The 17809-nt window shown below is 41.3% G+C and overlaps 1 protein-coding gene across 1 annotated transcript in view; it reads left to right on the top strand.

The window, feature by feature from the left end:
* The window catches only part of slc6a2 (solute carrier family 6 member 2), a 58743-nt gene that overhangs the window by 13782 nt on the left and 27152 nt on the right, over window positions 1-17809 (top strand). Inside the window, exon 5 of the mRNA XM_079496167.1 lies at window positions 16992-17130. Within this exon, the coding sequence (XP_079352293.1) occupies window positions 16992-17130 (139 nt within the window). The remainder of the gene's footprint in view (window positions 1-16991; window positions 17131-17809) is intronic.

Here is a 17809-nt window from a genome sequence, read left to right as displayed (position 1 = left end):
TGTAAGGAAAGGAAATTGAGTACAGGTTCATTAATGAGACTCGGAGACTTCTAGCGTGACTTCTTTTCCCCCAAACAATATTTCTATCATACATGATATAGCAATATACTCTGAGTAGAAACAAGCACATAAACAAAACAAAACAAAACAAGAAATGATCACATAGTGATATTTGTCATGTGAAAGAAGCGCTGTCTCTGTTGTGTTCGCCCCCCATATTAGTCTGATTATGATTCTAGTAATGTGTATGTTTGTGTGTCACAACCTTGCGTGTTTGCGTTCGTTTCCAACGTTCTGTGTGTGGTCCAATGACTGTGTTTTGTTGTGGCTTTGCACTCGTGTCAAATAGCTGTACAGTACTAGTGCACCCCCTAAATGTGCTGCCTGTATGTGTGAGGGAGGGAGGGGGGATCGGGGAAGAGGAATATGACTGCACTCACTGAGAGAGAGAGCAGGTAGTAGTGGGAATTTGAATTTCTGTCTGCATTCGCATCGCACACGTTTGTTTATTTCGTTGTTTATTTTCCATATGACATTTTGCCTGCTGTCGCTGGCGTCAATGTGACTCTCCATGCCGTACATTCTTAAAAAAAGAAAGAAAAAATCACATGACTATGGAGATAGTGTATACCGAATTGCGTGATGTATGGATAAAATGTAATCTACAGAATTAAGACAGCTAAAAGACGTTGTAGCTGTGCCCTTGTCCTTCCCTAAACAGAGGTTATAACACGTCCGTTCACCTTCTTTCATCCTCTGTCCTAATTGGGCGCCTCAGGAGAGACCCAGCCAATAGATGTGGTCCCTGCAGGCCTGGTCCATAACCAATTCAATTCAATTTTATTAAAGTGTCAAATCACAACAAGTTCTCAAGACACTTTACATGTTGAGCAAAGGCCCGATCCTGAGCAAGCAGTGGTAACGAAAAACTCTATTTTAGCCCATTTTAGTTTAACACGTTCATGTAAATTGGGCCACTAACTAAATATTTTATTTCAGACAAAATTTAATTAGCTAAGCAAAAAAATCTGCATTATATCTAATAAAGGCCATCAGAACATGTATTCAAAATATTTTTTGTAAATGTACATTAGACTTGATTTATAAACCTTATCATTGACAAGTAATATTTGCTTGCACGGACACTGACCGAGTGTTCTCCAATATCAGTCTGGATTTGAGGCATTGCTCCTCCCACCATAAAAAAATATAGACCAATCAAATTGTTTTATGTCAAGTACAGCTAGTGGAATAGTAAGAGAGTGGCGATACGCTTTGATCTCGCCGCAAAACGGGTGCCTATGGGGCGGGCGAAAGTTCCAAACATTGGAACTATCCCATTGAGATAGAATGAGCACTTCCGCATTCCATTGTTACAATGGGAGTCAACGCTAGGATCGTCACTCTCATACTATTCCACTCGGATGAAACCTTAGCTGGCTCATTTTAACTGATGGCCCACTTAACCTGAGACCACCCTACCATTTTGTACATCATCATATGGATCCATGACAAACAAAACATATAACACAACACAATACAAATAACACATGTGCAACTAGAAACAGTGCCCTTCTGGGCACAGGTCTCCACCAGGAGGATAGGAGTGTGTGTTATGTTTGGCAAAATGTTTAGGAGTAATATAAACATGTTTTTTTTGTTTGTCTGTTTTGTGCAACAATTTTCTTAATTTTGTTGAGGAAATACAGAGCCAGATCAGTCATAGCATCTCTGAGGATAGAATTCTGGATGAGCAGGACATGTGCAGCATTTTGTACAAAACGGGCCACTCCTGAAAACTTTGGAAGGCAATCAGGGTAGAATCTGAGAAATCCAACAGACTCGTCTTGATCACATGACTACAGAGATCATGTGTACCGATTTGCGTGAGATTTGGATGAAATCTGTGCGACTAACATAAACAATGTGTTTTGCAGAAATCGGCCTCATGGTGGCGCTATAACCGGCAGATGTGGAGAGATGCAGGGAAAATGTTTTTCCATGGCCTCTAGGGAGTGCGCATACATAAGTTGTACAATACAGATCGATGCAGTTATAGGTAAAAACACCGTGAGGCTGATTTGGAAAAAAATGAGTGGCATGTCGTCCTCTGCCTAGTGGAAATGTGTGTTTATAATTTCACGGAAATTGCACACTGATTTGTGGCATTTATCGAAACGGACCAATCATGTGAGCTTTGGAAGCCAATCTTAGCCAATCAGGATGGAAGAGGGGAAATGGTGCAGATCCGTGTTCACATGACTATGGAGATAGTGTATACCGAATTGTGTGATGTATGGATAAAATGTGTACGAGTAATCTACAGAAATGTGTTTTGCCTAAATCCGCTCATGGGTGCCGTTGAGGAATATTTGGGGCAGAGGTTCATCGTTGGCATCCAGGAAGTGTGTGTGCAAAGTTTGGCATGGATCGGGCCAACGGCGCCGGAGATTAGCTGGTAACGGACGGACGGATGGAAGGACGGACACACACACACGCGCATACACGGACGGAGTGCAAAACATACTCTCTCCCCATGCCTTCGGCCTGGTGGAGACAATCTTGCAAAAATACATTCATAATACAAATACATTCAAGACAAATTGGGGTAATTGATCGGGTGTCTTTTAAGGAGCCTCTTAAAACTAGACTTACTGGTAGCTCTGGTCCATATCCGTAATGCTAATTCTGCCCTGCATTAAAGTGCAAAAAGTGTTTAGAAGACTCCAGTGCATTCTGCCGAACTTCCGGGTGCAGTTTGGCTCCAATGGTGCGACGAATCTGCCGTCTGGAATTGCGTGATACCGAAAATGACGTCGGTGACCTTACCTCAATTTAATATACCTTGGACTACATGTTGTCTCAGTAAGACAGCCCTCCCCCTATCCACAAGGAGGAGCAGTGCACCAAAGCATTATGGGAATTGTAGTCCAGGAAGGAAGTGAGCCCAGTGTCGATGACATCAGAGACACTGGGCTCACTGCTAAAATCTAAAATATCTAAAACCACATATTACACACAAAGACCCCTAGGAAAGTGTTCTAAATCTTCTAAACGTCATTAACATATATTTTTTTGCAAAAAGGGTAAAGTGTCCCTTTAAGGCTATGGGACTGATCGCGTCTAGCTCTCGCATGAAATGCAGACTGTGATAAAGACAGACTGCTTTTCACTTTTCCTCTTGAGCCACATGTTTAATTGTATTTCATTTTCATTTTCTGTTTATCATAACCTCATTACAATATATCCTCCTAACCTGTTATTATTTTCCACATTTTCTGTCAGTCACTGTTTGCTAACTATGCCGGCTAGGTTAGCAATCAGTTGTTCTACAGTTTGGTATACATATACTCATTCATTTCACCACATAAATTGGACAGACAATTGGTTGGTTAAACATACTTTTATTTATTTCAAAGTCAAACAGTTTAAGTAGCATTACTATATTGTCAAACACACACACTACTCACACCATCCTCATTTCCTGTTTCAAGTTGCACAAAAGAGTCATCACTGAATCCACTGCTCCTTTTATAGGTGGAGGATTCAGATTGGGTTGCACCATTTTGAAGGGGGGCATGTGTTTGGTAATGCATACTATTTAGCATGATTACAAGGTGACGGGTTGTTTAAAACCTGGGTTGTCAAATTACTTTGGATTGACAATCCTTTATGGTAAAGGTTTGGAAATGTTTTCTGTGGTACATGTTCACTAGATTTACAAGTGAATACTTTGAGCAAACCTGTCACTAGACAGATGGTTCGGGCCACTAGTCAGAGGCCTGGGTTTGGAATGTAGGTAGTCATTCGATTGTGTGGGAGAGAGGGAAGGGGCACCATGCGGGAAGCTCTGCCCTACAGTGTTAGGACTAGTAATGTCCAGACTGGATGCTTGACTTTAAGCATATGATGTAAGTTTGTTATTTTCGTTTTGAGAAGTTACATTTTAATTTTGTGAAAGAATATTTTTCCTGAGAAAGTTTTTTGAACATTATTTTTTGGAAACTAATTATTTTTGGAGAAAATAAATTCTCGGCAACAATTGAGATTTCTGGTTTGTCATTTTTCTGTGCACCTAGCCCTCATCAAACGGACTCATTTACACAGACCAGCCTCTCTTCTGTAGTGGGAATATAAAGAACATTTTACCTACTCTCCAATACAAAGACGGTTTGTGTAATTAGAAAGCCTACTTTCCTTAGTGGACGCACTCTGAGCCCACCACCACACGTATAAATGCACTTTTTGGCCAGAAAGGGATTGTTTTCACCGGACAGAAAAAATCTTTCCTATGAGGTTTTTCTCTTGGCAATATCGGTAGAGGGTGCAGTGGAGTAACTAAAAGTATTTATTTTCTGATGGAAAAACAATCCCTTTATGGCCAAAAAGTACCTATTATACGTGTGGTGGGGGGCTCCACGTGCGTCCACTAAGGAAAGTCTAATTACACAACCCGTCTTTGTATTGGTGAGTAGGTTAAACATTCTTTATATTCCCACTACAGAAGAGAGGTGGTCTGCATTTCATGCGAGAGCTAGACGCAATCAGTCGCATAGCCTTAATGCAGGGTAGAATTAGCACTATGGATCAGAGCAACTTACTGGGTGCTTCCGTGATTATAGTGGGTAATGTGTTCCATATTGTAATGGCCCTAAACATTGCAGATATGCAAACCATTTGTTCTGGGTTTTTCTTTGACCATGTACGTGACCACTAGTAGCCTGCCTGGTAGCATGATTATGACGATGTATTTGTGAATACAGACAAACTGGTTGTTTACTATGACAAATATTCCTAAAGAAACTCACTAAATTGCATGCCAACCTCTCCTCTACTCTGAGCCATGAGAGACGTACTGGCATGCAATCCAATCTCTCTGTACTCTGCCTCACACCCACTGGACAGTGCAGTGCAAGCCTTGCAGCTTTATTCTGAGCTATTTGAAGCTTAGACAGATATTTTGTGTCTGTATGGCCTTGACAGCCCATACATCCAAACCGATTGCATTAAACAACGTTAAACAATGTTAAACTCACTTTGCCTCTCACTTTTCCACTCGATTTGCCATTCACTCTATGCATGCACATACCCTCTATTCTTTATTCTTGTAGGCCTATAATGATTATATATACAACAGTCAAATATATAAAGTCAAAGAGTGCACTGCTGGGACCTCGACTCCATTTGTACTATTCATAGTACAATGTTTTGGGGACCTTGACTGCATTTGTCTTTTGGCTTGCAGCGACCCCACATTGTTTCTTCAGGAACAATATTTCTAGTTTAAATCTCTTGTCGGAAGTTTCAATGCCACAAATTGTAAGATTATAGACCGGAAACCTTAGCTGAGCGTTTGCCGAACGTCCATCCGTTTTGTAAAATGTTCATCTATTTTTACAGAATGTTCATCCATTTTGTGTTGTGAGTATGAGCTTGTAGATCTGATATTGTCTACAAAGGTTTACCCCAGAATATGGATGCTGGAGTTTAAGTGGTTAACTGTGCCCTCTGGGCAGCTTACAGAGTGATTGATTTTTGCCTTTATTTATTGATTTCCTGTCAAATGATAAGCAGCCACAGCCGTTTGGGCTGGTATTTAAAAATGCTGTGCTTGTTTTGATGTGTCCCAGCGTGTATACACAGTGACATCCGCCTCGACCTCATCATTCAGAACTAATGCACATCTGACCCCATTTAAGTCTTAAACTCATTTCATTTCATCTCTAAAGTTAGAGTGATCTCCTCATTATTGCTAATGATATCTATGAATTTAATTATCTGACCTCAATGAAATTGCTACTGTTTTGTGTTTTTACAACACCATCTTTGTTCCTGCACAGTAAACTCCTAACTTTTAATTCGTCCATTTAAATCAACACTTTTATTTCATTTTTCACTTTTGCCTTTTGCCTCCAATGAAAAATAAAAATGAATGATTTACACCAAGCCGTTGGCCTTAAAAAAGCTATTAGGCTGTTGGCTCAGTGAAGTCCCAAGGTCCCTTTGCTCTGTTAAAAGGACAACAAAATATACAAATTGAGCCCAGCAGTTTGGAACAAGATGGGCACTAATGCATGTTTCCTGCTGCCATGCTATAATGTATTAATTTGCAATTCATTGTTGTTTAAACCTTGAAGTCGCTCCAGTGAATAGTGTCACTGACTGGCTCTGGGTGTGAATTTAACACAATGCAGATCATACGGGAATCTAGCTGACAGTGAAAGTTGTGCTCAAGGATGGCTGGACCCTTGTTTCCGAAACATGCAAAGTCAAGGAGGCTATTTGAAGACAGCAAACATAAATAAATAAATAAACAGCACCGTGCCAAATTCCAGACCTTGAACCAAAGCTTTAGGTGTTTTCTCTCTGGTGAGAGTTTGATCTCCTGGCCAACATCTATCAGGCGGCTAGATTCAAAAGCCTTTGGCTTCTTGGATAGATCTGCAGTGTGAATCATCTAAACTAAATATCCATTTTGGTCAAAAACAAACTTACTCAAATTAACTCAAACATGTGGCTATTTTATTTAATATGATGCCAAACATCATGATAGATGGCAGCTTTATCTCATCGGGTGGGCAAGTAAACCCATGTGGGGGCCAGCTGTTGACTTTCATAGCCGTCCGCAACGTTTTGTTATTTTGTTGGACGCACTTAGACTACTACACAACTGAATTGTCTCATGAAACATTTTGACCACAAGAGTAAACTAGTTACACAATTAAGTGTTACAACTCTCAGTAGGTAGGTGTAAAAATCGATTCGAATTAGAATCGCGATTCCGTTATGAACGATTCAAAATCGATTCATTTTTTTTAGATTTCTTTTTCTGGTTACAGTTACAGGAGTTTTCACTACATGGTGTTTGTGATATGAAATGTAAGCTCACCCTAATCACAGTAACAGTCATTTTCAAGTTACTGTAGTCACTTCAGTTCAAGACTGGAGTAGATTGTGATGAAATCCTATGTATTGAATCGAGAATCATTTTGAATAGAAAATCGTTCTGAATCTGGAAAAAAAATGCGTTTGAATTTTAAAAAAATCGTTTTTGGATTGAGAATCGAGTTGAATCGAATCGTGACCCCAAGAATCGGAATCGAATCGTGGGAGACCCCTACAGTGTCAATCTTTTTGATTGATTGAATACCTTATTAGCATGATTATTAACAGTACATGAAGTGCATTCAAAGGTAATGCTGAAAGGATCAGTTCACAGAGAAGATTGTGTGCATATCTCAATGCCTATATTTAGGCCAGGTGCTGAATGTCAGGCATCAAGGGAAAATCAAGGAAGAGAAAGAACATCCGCACAATAGTTTCTAGAGCTCCATGAGACTTACTTTATTTATTTTAGAGGCAACAAATTGCAACATTTCGACCTAGGTCTTCATCAGGCAAATATCAGATATTTGCCTGATGAAGACCTAGTCCTAGTAGGTCGAAATCTGAACATTTCTGTAGAGAGGTTAACGTTGTAAATGGGAAAAGTACGTAAAACAGGTTGAAGTTCCGCCATGACACACCAGTGCTAAATCATCTCGTATAGGCCTACTTAATACGTCAACTTTCCGAGGGCGAGTGAACGATTGCGTTCCAGATGTCCTTCTGATGGATTTTTCTTGGCTGTCAATATTTCTATCATCCAACAACTCGCTCTGAAAGTGATCCAAAGAATCGTACACATTTTCTTTACCCCAGGCTAAAACCGGATGTGACGTTTGAGTTCCTTTCTATCTTTGTGTGTATGTATTCTCCTATCAAGATGTTCAAAGAGTTAAACTATGTATTTTGAAGACAGGAATTATTTTAGGTTAGTTTTGGTAGGGAGTCGAGAACAGTCATGTCTTTTGGTAGGTCATTCCACATAGCCAACAACCAAATGAATAATGAATATATGCTATGATGTTGATCATTGATTTAAAATATAACAGTCAATAACTCACATTGACTGAATCTCTAGTGTAATCTTTCTGGCATTCATTTGCAGCAAACACAGCAATTAAATCCATAATTGAAGCAACGTTCTTCTCGATAGAGAGCAATGCGCATCCACATACACTTTCAAACTGGCATTTCTCTTTTCTTATTCTTTCTTATTTCTTATTATCTTTTGTTTGTTTTTGCTCTCTCAACTCATACTTGAGAGAGCAAAAATCAAAAGTCTCGATCTCTGCTATTGCTTGCTATAGTCTTAGATCCGGCTTGCGTCTCACATGAGCAGCATAGGGATTGATGCTTCCTACTTCCAGATTGGGTGGAAGGTAACATCCTAACCACAATTTTATTATACCAGTGTCAGTTATGTGAATTATGTCAATTATGAGGTCGACGTGTGCTGACATTTTGCACTGACTTTCTTTTTTGTGTTTTTCTTGTGACAAAGCTAATTCTGATTTTAATGGAAATACGTGCACGACAAACAACCTAACAGTGACAAAAACAAACAAACAAACAACCTAACGACAATGAAAACACATGCAATGAAGCAATGATAATGAAGATATAGAACAGATACTCAGTGAGCTTGTTCCAGATGTGCCCTGGCTTTAGCCTCAGTTGATGACAGCTCCAAACATTTTGTGCAGCCAAAAAGGTTTATAGGCCTACCTTTGTTGAGCTGATGATGGGTTCAAATTATTTATATGTCTTTCTTTATTTTTATGTTAGGAATAGAATGATGCTCTGATTCCTTAATATTTGTCACAGTGCAACAGGAAGTGCAGCTCTGTCTCCACCTCCCCTTGGGAGCAGAGTGAACACACTACAGTTTATCTTCTTTAGGCCTGCTTCCATCTGCCTGCCTGCATGTTTCTTTCTTTCTTTCTTTCTCTCCCCCTTTTTTCTCCTAGTCGTTAGGCCAATTAATTCCTCCCCATTCTGTGTGTTGTCACTGCTGTTGTATCCTACTGGCTCCACTGCCAGTGAGGAGCACCCAAAAGGAGGAGGACCCCCCAGTCAACTAAGTATAGGGTTTAAGTGTTTAAGGCTTGATAGTAGGAGGTTGGGTGATTGGTTTTATGGTGCATGTCAAATGTCTCTTTAACTTTTTCCTATAATGACAACTTTTAAAAATGCCATTTATATATATACATTTTACATAATCATTTTAAAAACAATCTCCCCTCTCCCCATGGGGCTCTGAGAATGGATCCTGTGTTAACTCCCAAGCCTTTTTTTTGGGTCTATCATTCACTATTTGACAGGGGTTATAAATCAAATACGTGAATGCATGGCTATAATAAAAACACTGTAATCCTTAAACCAAAGAGCTCTTTGGTCGAGGTGCTTAACAATTAGTGGTGTTCAGTTTTGGTTACATACAATATACATGCTGTGCATTTAATGTAAGCATTACCAAACACTTTAATGAGAACACATGGTTTCCATAGATGCTGCATCCTGAAGCAGCAGTATTTTCCTTAATGTCAGGACTAGCCAGAGTTGATGAATGACCTTCATTAAACAGTTCTAGGGAATAAGAAGATTGCTACGCTTGCACTTCAATCTCATACACAATTTAACACATTTGTTGAATGAATTACTTTAAAGGAGAAGGAATACTTTAATCAGGACAAACCCTGATTTTCACATGCCTCAAATTCACGGGGTTGGGGTTTGTGCTGTGCTGTGCTGTGCTGTGCTGTGCTGTGCTGAAGAGATTAAAATAAAACAAAAGGCCAACTTTGACAGGAGAGAAACTCTTCCATTAATCCCATGAACATTCCAGTCAAAGCACAGACCATTCTAGACTCTTGAGACAAAAGCATTCGAAACCTTTTTGTATATATTTTTGGTTTTAACACATTCTTTCCTACTCGACGTCAATGGCGAACTGCAGGAGAGTGTGCCAAGGCCTGGAGTAAACCGATACCAACTGACTAGCAAAACTGGGTGTATTAGCATCATCATAACCAGCTCACCGGGAGCAGATAAGACTGACTGTTTAGAGTAACTGGGCCAGAGGGATCTGGATTGATGTAAAAAGGGGAGCTTTTCCTGGCACCATGCATGCTATCAGATAAGCCATGAGACCGTGGGGTTTGGACATCAGTGGATGCAAGCCATGAGACCGTGGGGTTTGGACATCAGTGGATGCATTTCTATTACAGATTTATCTAATCTTGTGTTTTTATTCAAATCTGTGCCATAGTCCATTTCTGTATGTTAATCTTGTTCCCCTTTTTGTCTACTGAAACATCTTGTTCTTGTCCTCTTGCCCCATCTTATAATGTTGTGTACGGCGCAGAACAGCCGTGTGCTGGTACAGGATGTTCTCATTGCGTGCCTCACCACTGTCACCATGTCACATTCTTATTCATTTATTGTCTTTGTCCACTTTACACTTCATGAATTAACAAATAATAAATTCCTTACCCCAAAATAGCTTTTGGATAAAGACCTCACTGTTTCCACAACCCCTCATGGGGACAGTATATCTAGACACAGCTCCCGATGTCATTGCTGTGTAAGCAACCGGTATCAGATCCAGATGCATGTTTCTGAACATAGTGGCTCACAATCGGAGTCCAAGAAGATCATCTGCAAGTTTAACACCACACGCTGGAAGTCAATGGCGTGGAATTTGGATAGACAAACCAAAGCTCATTTACAGTAAAGGTCCCATCACTCCGTCGCAGGACTGCATGATTTACTTTGAAGTTGCACCACAATCACTCAGTTTGACAGTTGCTGCATGGAGAAATCAAACTTTCAGTCCAATATAGGCTACTATATGCGCAACAGAATTGTGCTGTTGTCAATTATTACTTGCGCAAGCAGAGCGTGCAAGTAATGTTATTAGTCAGGTGCTACGATGCGTATGTCCCTTAGCAGCATATGATATGACGTCATATGCTGGCACGGGACGTACAGAAGCAGACCGTGCAGGTATGTTTTCCGTCATGCTACGAAGCGTATGTCCCATGACGTGATGAAGATATGTACCAATGCCAGGGTATAATTGGTTTACGATGGTGACGTAATGATATGTTTCAGTGTCGGGTGGATTAAAGGGACATACGCATCAAACCACCCGAGTAACCACAGTATACCACTAATCAACTCACAAATTACATATACATAGACATATGAGCATATGACGTGATGAAGATATGTACCAATGCCAGGGTATAATTGGTTAAGGTAAAGGTAATGCCCCTATGTATACATGTATGTAATCTGACACCACTGCCATAACAGGCATAAGTAATCATTGTCATATGATACAAGAACAGGAAAGATATAATCACATTCTAGATATAAATACTTAGAACAATGGAATTATCTACAGATGTACCTTTTAACCGTCTGCCCGCCGCAAACGAGGAACACAAGGGTGTAAATTAGTACCCTAGTCCGCCAAACCCGAGATTCTCGGGTTTGTATTGTTTAATCCATTTTTTGATTCGATCGTAATGCTAGCTGTTGTTGCTACCCGCATCAACACAGTGGGACACTGTGGCCGCGGCCATTTTGAACATGCGCGCGCGTCCACTTCCAGTCTAAGCCCACCATTCACAGCTCTGTATCTCAGAAACGACATTGAGGGGGCAGTTTCTGGTGAACAAGGGTTTTCAACGGGCTGTAGCAGGCGGGTTGACACTCGCGGTCGCCTTTTTCCACCACTGACCGACACAACAACAACCGGTGAAGACACCACACACAGCAGTTCGTCACAGGAACATGCGGATTACGGATATCTGGCTCTTCAAAGTAAGTGTTACGCGCGATAAAACCTTGGCAGTACGCTATCGAGGGATTAATTAATGCTGGCGGGTTAATAAAAGGAGTAAGAAAGACAATAGGACCATAACTACTATTTCAGATTTAAGTTCAACATCAAGATGTAATAATTGGACAATATTGGGACATGTTATTAATAAAAGTGGAGAACGTAAATTTACAACAAGTAGAGAAGGAGTATATTTCTTCGAGTAGAAAGTACTGGAACAATTAAGGTAACAGGATTTAATCAAGTTTTCTAATTTGATTGAAGAAGACAAGAGTTATTTTAATATACACAAATATACACTTCTATATAACAAAACACACGAAATCATGAAAGGTGGTAAAAAGGGAAAAGAAAAATATATAGTGAGGGGGAAAGGGGGTGGGGGGACTCAGACTTTTTTACGGGGGCCAATTTCGAATTGCAACAGTCCGTAGGTGCCCTTTGATAGCGATTTTGAAGGAGTCAAGGGATTCACATGTCTTAATGAGGTAGGGTGTTCCACATTTTGGTGGCATAGGAGCGAAATTTATTTAGTCCCTTGTTTGTGCTGAATCTGGATTGCACATGGTTTGTTGAACTCCCTCTAGTGTTGTGGGTGTGGACTTTGTTGACATTAAGGAAGTATTTAGACAGGTACATGGGTATCTTGGTATCGAATCTTGTGGACCAGACCCATTGCAAGATGCTGTACTCTGTCGTCAACCCTAAGCCATTCTAGCCTGTCAAAATGGGCAGGGTTGAGGTGGGATCGGGGAGTGAGGCCAAGTAGTAGCCTGACCCGACCAGTTTGTTTTGGGAAGTCCGGAGCCTTGTTTAAAGGGCCTTTGAGGTGCTGGTACCAGAGGTGCATGCATAGTCGAACACGAGACCAGACACCATTATTTATAGTGTGTGACAGTTAAACACGCTCCCACACTGACTGGGGACGTACCGTATGCTGCTGAATGAAGTGTTGAGAGATTACTGTGTTTATCCTCGATTCACTACCGTATCGAGCCTGACGGAGACAAACCTGTGTGTGTGTGTGTGTGTGTGTGTGTGTGTGTGTGTGTGTGTGTGTGTGTGTGTGTGTGTGTGTGTGTGTGTGTGTGTGTGTGTGTGTGTGTGTGTGTGTGTGTGTGTGTGTGAGAGACAGAGAAAGAGAGACAAAGAGCTAAATTGCACAGTTACCTCAGGCCTGCAGCTGATAAAACCCAAGACATGGCTACATGATTCAACTCAAAGCTCCCGCTGTCATGCATCTTTCATCAAGGTTAATAGGTTATAAAGTTCCATGTACTGTATAAAAGTGCAGTACCTTCCATTGGTGTTGCTTTTTAACTATAAAGGTGCCAGAGTTTGATTGTTCCAAACAGCATTGTTCTGTGGTGTGAGGTGTTTTGGAAAGCGGCTTTGATGAAATGCTGTTTGTCCTGGCCACTGTCCCACTGCAATCAGGCAGGCATGTTGTCGCTGTCGGCTGGAAACCTCATGTTACGAGTGAGTACGGATGAGGACCCAAATGCAGGCGATAGCAGGCAGAGCAATTCAACTTAGAAGGATTTATTAACAAAAATCAGGATCTTCCATGAATGGGCAAAAGGCATCTCAGAAAACATAATAGAGGAACTCACACAACAGGGAACTACGAACCAACAAGAACACAATGCAAACACAGGGCTTAAATAGACACAGGATAACAGGGCACAGGTGAAACCAAAATACAATCAACACTAGGATAGGCTGGGGGACTAACTGGACACAGCTAGGTGGAAACACTGACACATCACAAGGTAGGTGAGACGCGAAGCACTCGTTACTACATCACTCCGCCTCCCAGTTCCTCTGCCCCTTTTTCAATAGGGTTGTCACGTTTTTTTCCTTTTACTTTATACCTGATGTAAACAAGTATTAGTGCTTTTTCTGGTTTAATCTTCATGGCAGTTTTTGTATTGACCTATTTACAAATGTCAATCAAGCTTGTTTGTTAAATGTAGCCTGTATAATTGTACAATCCTATGCGGTAGTCTATATTAATGTCTGTAGTTATGAATGCCGGTTGTTGTCACGGAAACGGTCAGTGGCGTGACGTCAGGCCACGTCGTCATGTCACCCTAGTGTGGCACAGACCCACCAGCCAGAGAGACTAAGAAGTGTGCCAAGTCAGAAGAAGGAGAAGAAGCAGTAGAAAGAAGATCAATAATACAATTTAATAATATACTTCAAGCAATATAAAAAGGAGGTACCGAACTAAGATACCGGGCTCAAGCTATTCGACTCCCTCCCCCAACGCCTAAGGCGCCTAAACCATAAGACCTCCTCAAGGAGATTCTTACACAGCCCACTGACAGCTCCCTGCCAATACAGGAAATCGTCATTACACCGGTAGTTATGTACATAGCCTACTTTATCAGCGGGATTCAGCGTTTTAGCCAACGCGATAATTTAAGCATAATAACAATATAATTTGAAAATGTATATTTGTATCTTCAACAAATGGGAGCCAGCGGCAGGCTTTTTCTGAACTGTCATCTCTGAGTGTGTTGACACTACACACACGCAGAAGAACTGGGAGGCGGAGGCGCGGGGGGTGATGTAGTAACGAGTGCTTCGCAGGTGAGATAGGTAGATGTAACAGTAACTAGGCAGACAGTAAACACTAGGAACAATACTACAAAATAAGATAAACAAAGCCAAGGCAACAGTGTAACAGAAAACCAAACAGAGCAAGAACACATGACCAATACAGAATATACTGAAATAACAGAGACATAAGTCCAAAACCTAAATAAAGACAGTCAAAGTCCACGGTCCGAGGAGCAGACCGTGACAGTATGTTCTAAACCATTCCTTATTTTTGAGTGGTGTAAACCACTCCTACAACTGGCTTTGTTAGTGCAGAAAAAATGAGCATGGTTGCTATGTTCACCCTGTTCACCCGGGTGTGATTTCATTACAACTGGCTTTGTTAGTGCAGAAAAAATGAGCATGGTTGCTATGTTCACCCTGTTCACCCGGGTGTGATTTCATTACGTCAGACATGATTGCATTACGTCAGACAGGCTATATAAGACCTTACACCACTCGGTTCACACGGGTGTGATTTTTTATTATTTATGAAGATTTTAAAATAATGAAAACATCTACAAGGTCAGGAACGTGTTGGTTAAAACAATATTGAACCAATGAAAAGTACGTAACTCCTCTTAACTCCATTGGACCCTCAAACTGTCTGCTCAGCTAAAGCAACTAACTCCACCACCTCTCCCCTCTCATGCAAGTCATTGACAATATATAAAGTCACAACACCGACTTTGATGAGGCATGTATGGCTTTGTTTTCAAAATATACGGTTTTCTTCATTTGCTGATTTTTTATTATTTTTAATTTCCTGAAAAATGAACATTTTGGAGTTAGGTGGTTTCTTCCCGACAGCAGAAGTATACTACTTAGAATACCAGGCTTTTACGTACCAGAGTATTTGTGGTATTTACACGTTTACTTACTAAAAATATTACTACTTCTTCCACCACTGCTCTTCATGATGAAGCAGAGCATTAATTTACAAAAAAGTTGAAACAATGGAGATACAAGGTTTCTGACAGCAACGAAGTTCTACACACGTGGAGACCCCGTCGTCAGTGTGGGTGGATTTGTTGAGTCTCCCCCTGGCTGCAGTGTAACCTGGGTGGGCCCTAACCCAGACAATAACAATCCTGTCTGGGATGTCCAGGCAGGGCACAGCACCTAAGAATATAACAAAGGAAAAATAAACCTTTTTTGGATGGTAATAAAAAGGACTCTGATACCCTACACCGCATGACAATATTATTGGTGGACAGCATTAATACGGTTGTGCTCCAAACTGTCCATCATAAGCCCCATGCAAGCATTTTGTTCTTGAACGTAGTTGTGCCCTCATCAGGAGGTACTGCTTATGTGTGTATGCATGTGCATACAGTACAAGATGTGTTTCTGTGCATGCGGGTTTGAGTTACAGTACGCCTAGAACACTTTGGTGTCTTGCAACGATTCAATGAAAATAGCCATCAGCTGTTTTTTAATTGTTCCAAAAGTGACTGCAAAAGATTGCTGCTATTTTGTTTGACAAAATATAATGACATGAATGAAATTACCGTTCTGAAATGTGTAGTATATGGTAATACATATATACATGTGTGTGTGTGTGTGTGTGTGTGTGTGTGTGTGTGTGTGTGTGTGTGTGTGTGTGTGTGTGTGTGTGTGTGTGTGTGTGTGTGTGCGTGCGTGCGTGCGTGCGCGCGCGCGCGTGCGTGCGTGCGTGCGTGCGTGCTGTAACGGTTTCCGCAGTTGAATGGTTAATTGTCTTAGGGTGTGCCAGGTAGATCTAGTCTTACCAGAGAAAGATTATTTCTCCTTGTTTTATGAGTTCTTCCTCATCTGGGTTAACCACTGGGAAACCGACACAGGACTTACATATTCAAATGTAAACCCTTATACCAAGAAATAAATACACAAAACACGTTATCAACTCAGTTTCAAGTTCTTATATTGAAGTATCAACCATAAAGAAATTCACCACAGTTCATGAACAAACCAACAGTTAAATAAACAAAAGAAACAAAAGATGCATGTCAGGAACTGGGGTTACACACATAACCTTCCACCATTATTCACACTCAACACGTTTACCTTCCCAAGTTCATAGATAATAAGAATAAGAATAAGAAAATAAATGTAGAACAGTGTACCACGGGTCCGTGCCCGGCGAGTATTCAAGGGTTCAGATCGGCGCGACGCAATGTGAATGTCAATGTGTGAGTACTGAGTCCGTCTGTCCGAGCAGATCGGCTCTTTTCAAACAACAAATAATAAACAAAATAAGCGCTTGCAATAATAAAAGGGGGGAAATACCACTGCTCCGGGTATGACAAGTGACAGGGACAGAGACAGCTCAAGATGCGGGGATCGTTGTAGGTTGTCATTTATTGTCGTCCGTTGAAGGGTTGTTTGTAGCTCTGCAGGTTTCATTAACGCCCGAGGCTACGCCACTTTATACGGACCAAAACGGCACGGAACACACTTGAATCGAGGGGCTAACTTCCTCGTTCAGTCCTAAGTTTCTCTCTCACACTGTCTCTCTGTCTGGCTCCACACTCGCACTCGCTCGCGCACCCGCGCACTCAACGGGGCATTTCAATAGGCGGTTCCCAGGGGTGAGTGACAGGTGTCACAGTAGACGGCTCGGGGACCATTTCGGGCCGTCACAGTGCGTGCGTGTGTGTGTTTCCCTGTGCAGGCGTGGTGTGTTGCACCTCCATGAGAGCCGGGGCATCCATGACCTGGGACCTCCGCGCTGGGAGCTCAGCCTGTGTCTGGTGGCAGTGGTCTTCATCCTGTATTTCAGCCTGTGGAAGGGAGTCAAGTCCTCGGGCAAGGTACTTTAAAGATGCACTGTGAATGTCCTGGTCTGAGCCCTGGTCTCCTGCGCAAGTGAAAGTGCTGATATCTTTTTACCACTGAGCTAAATAGAGCCTGCCTGCTTGCTCGGGGGCAAACTTTTATTTTAAAGCAGAAATAACATACATTTTATATATTGTCTATGTACCTCAAACTTATTTCAATTGGTTTTAGCCTCAATTACCACTCTGATTAAGTCCATGGCATTTCTTTTTGCCTTCTGAAGCAGTTTTACCTGCAGTACCACAATGTCCTGAAGTGGGGGGCGCTGTTGTAATCCAAATGTGTATGCAAATTATTTTCTCCACCACACCCTTATCCCAGCTACTCCCCTCCGACATCTTTGATCAGTAATTATATAACCAATCTACAATCTCACATTGCAACTCTGAGCTTGTAGATCTGCATGGGGGGATGGACGGGGGGTGGGTATTTAACTGCCTAGATCAAAGTTGTAAAGTATAATGCGAAGTTGCGATCTAACCTACACAAGACCAACCTGAGACGCATTGTCCAATTATTGGCCTTTCTCTGCGATCGACAATACATTAGGCTTTAGAGTCAATAACGTGCTTTCAAATCAAATCAAAATGTGTTGCTGTTGGTATCGGTTCCCATTTCAAACGCTTTTTTTCCCGCAAGACCAAACCGCACTTT

This window comes from Electrona antarctica (assembly GCF_951216825.1).
Source record: "Electrona antarctica genome assembly, chromosome: 3".
In the NCBI taxonomy this organism is placed as follows: domain Eukaryota; kingdom Metazoa; phylum Chordata; class Actinopteri; order Myctophiformes; family Myctophidae; genus Electrona; species Electrona antarctica.
This window is presented reverse-complemented; position numbering and strand designations above follow the sequence as displayed.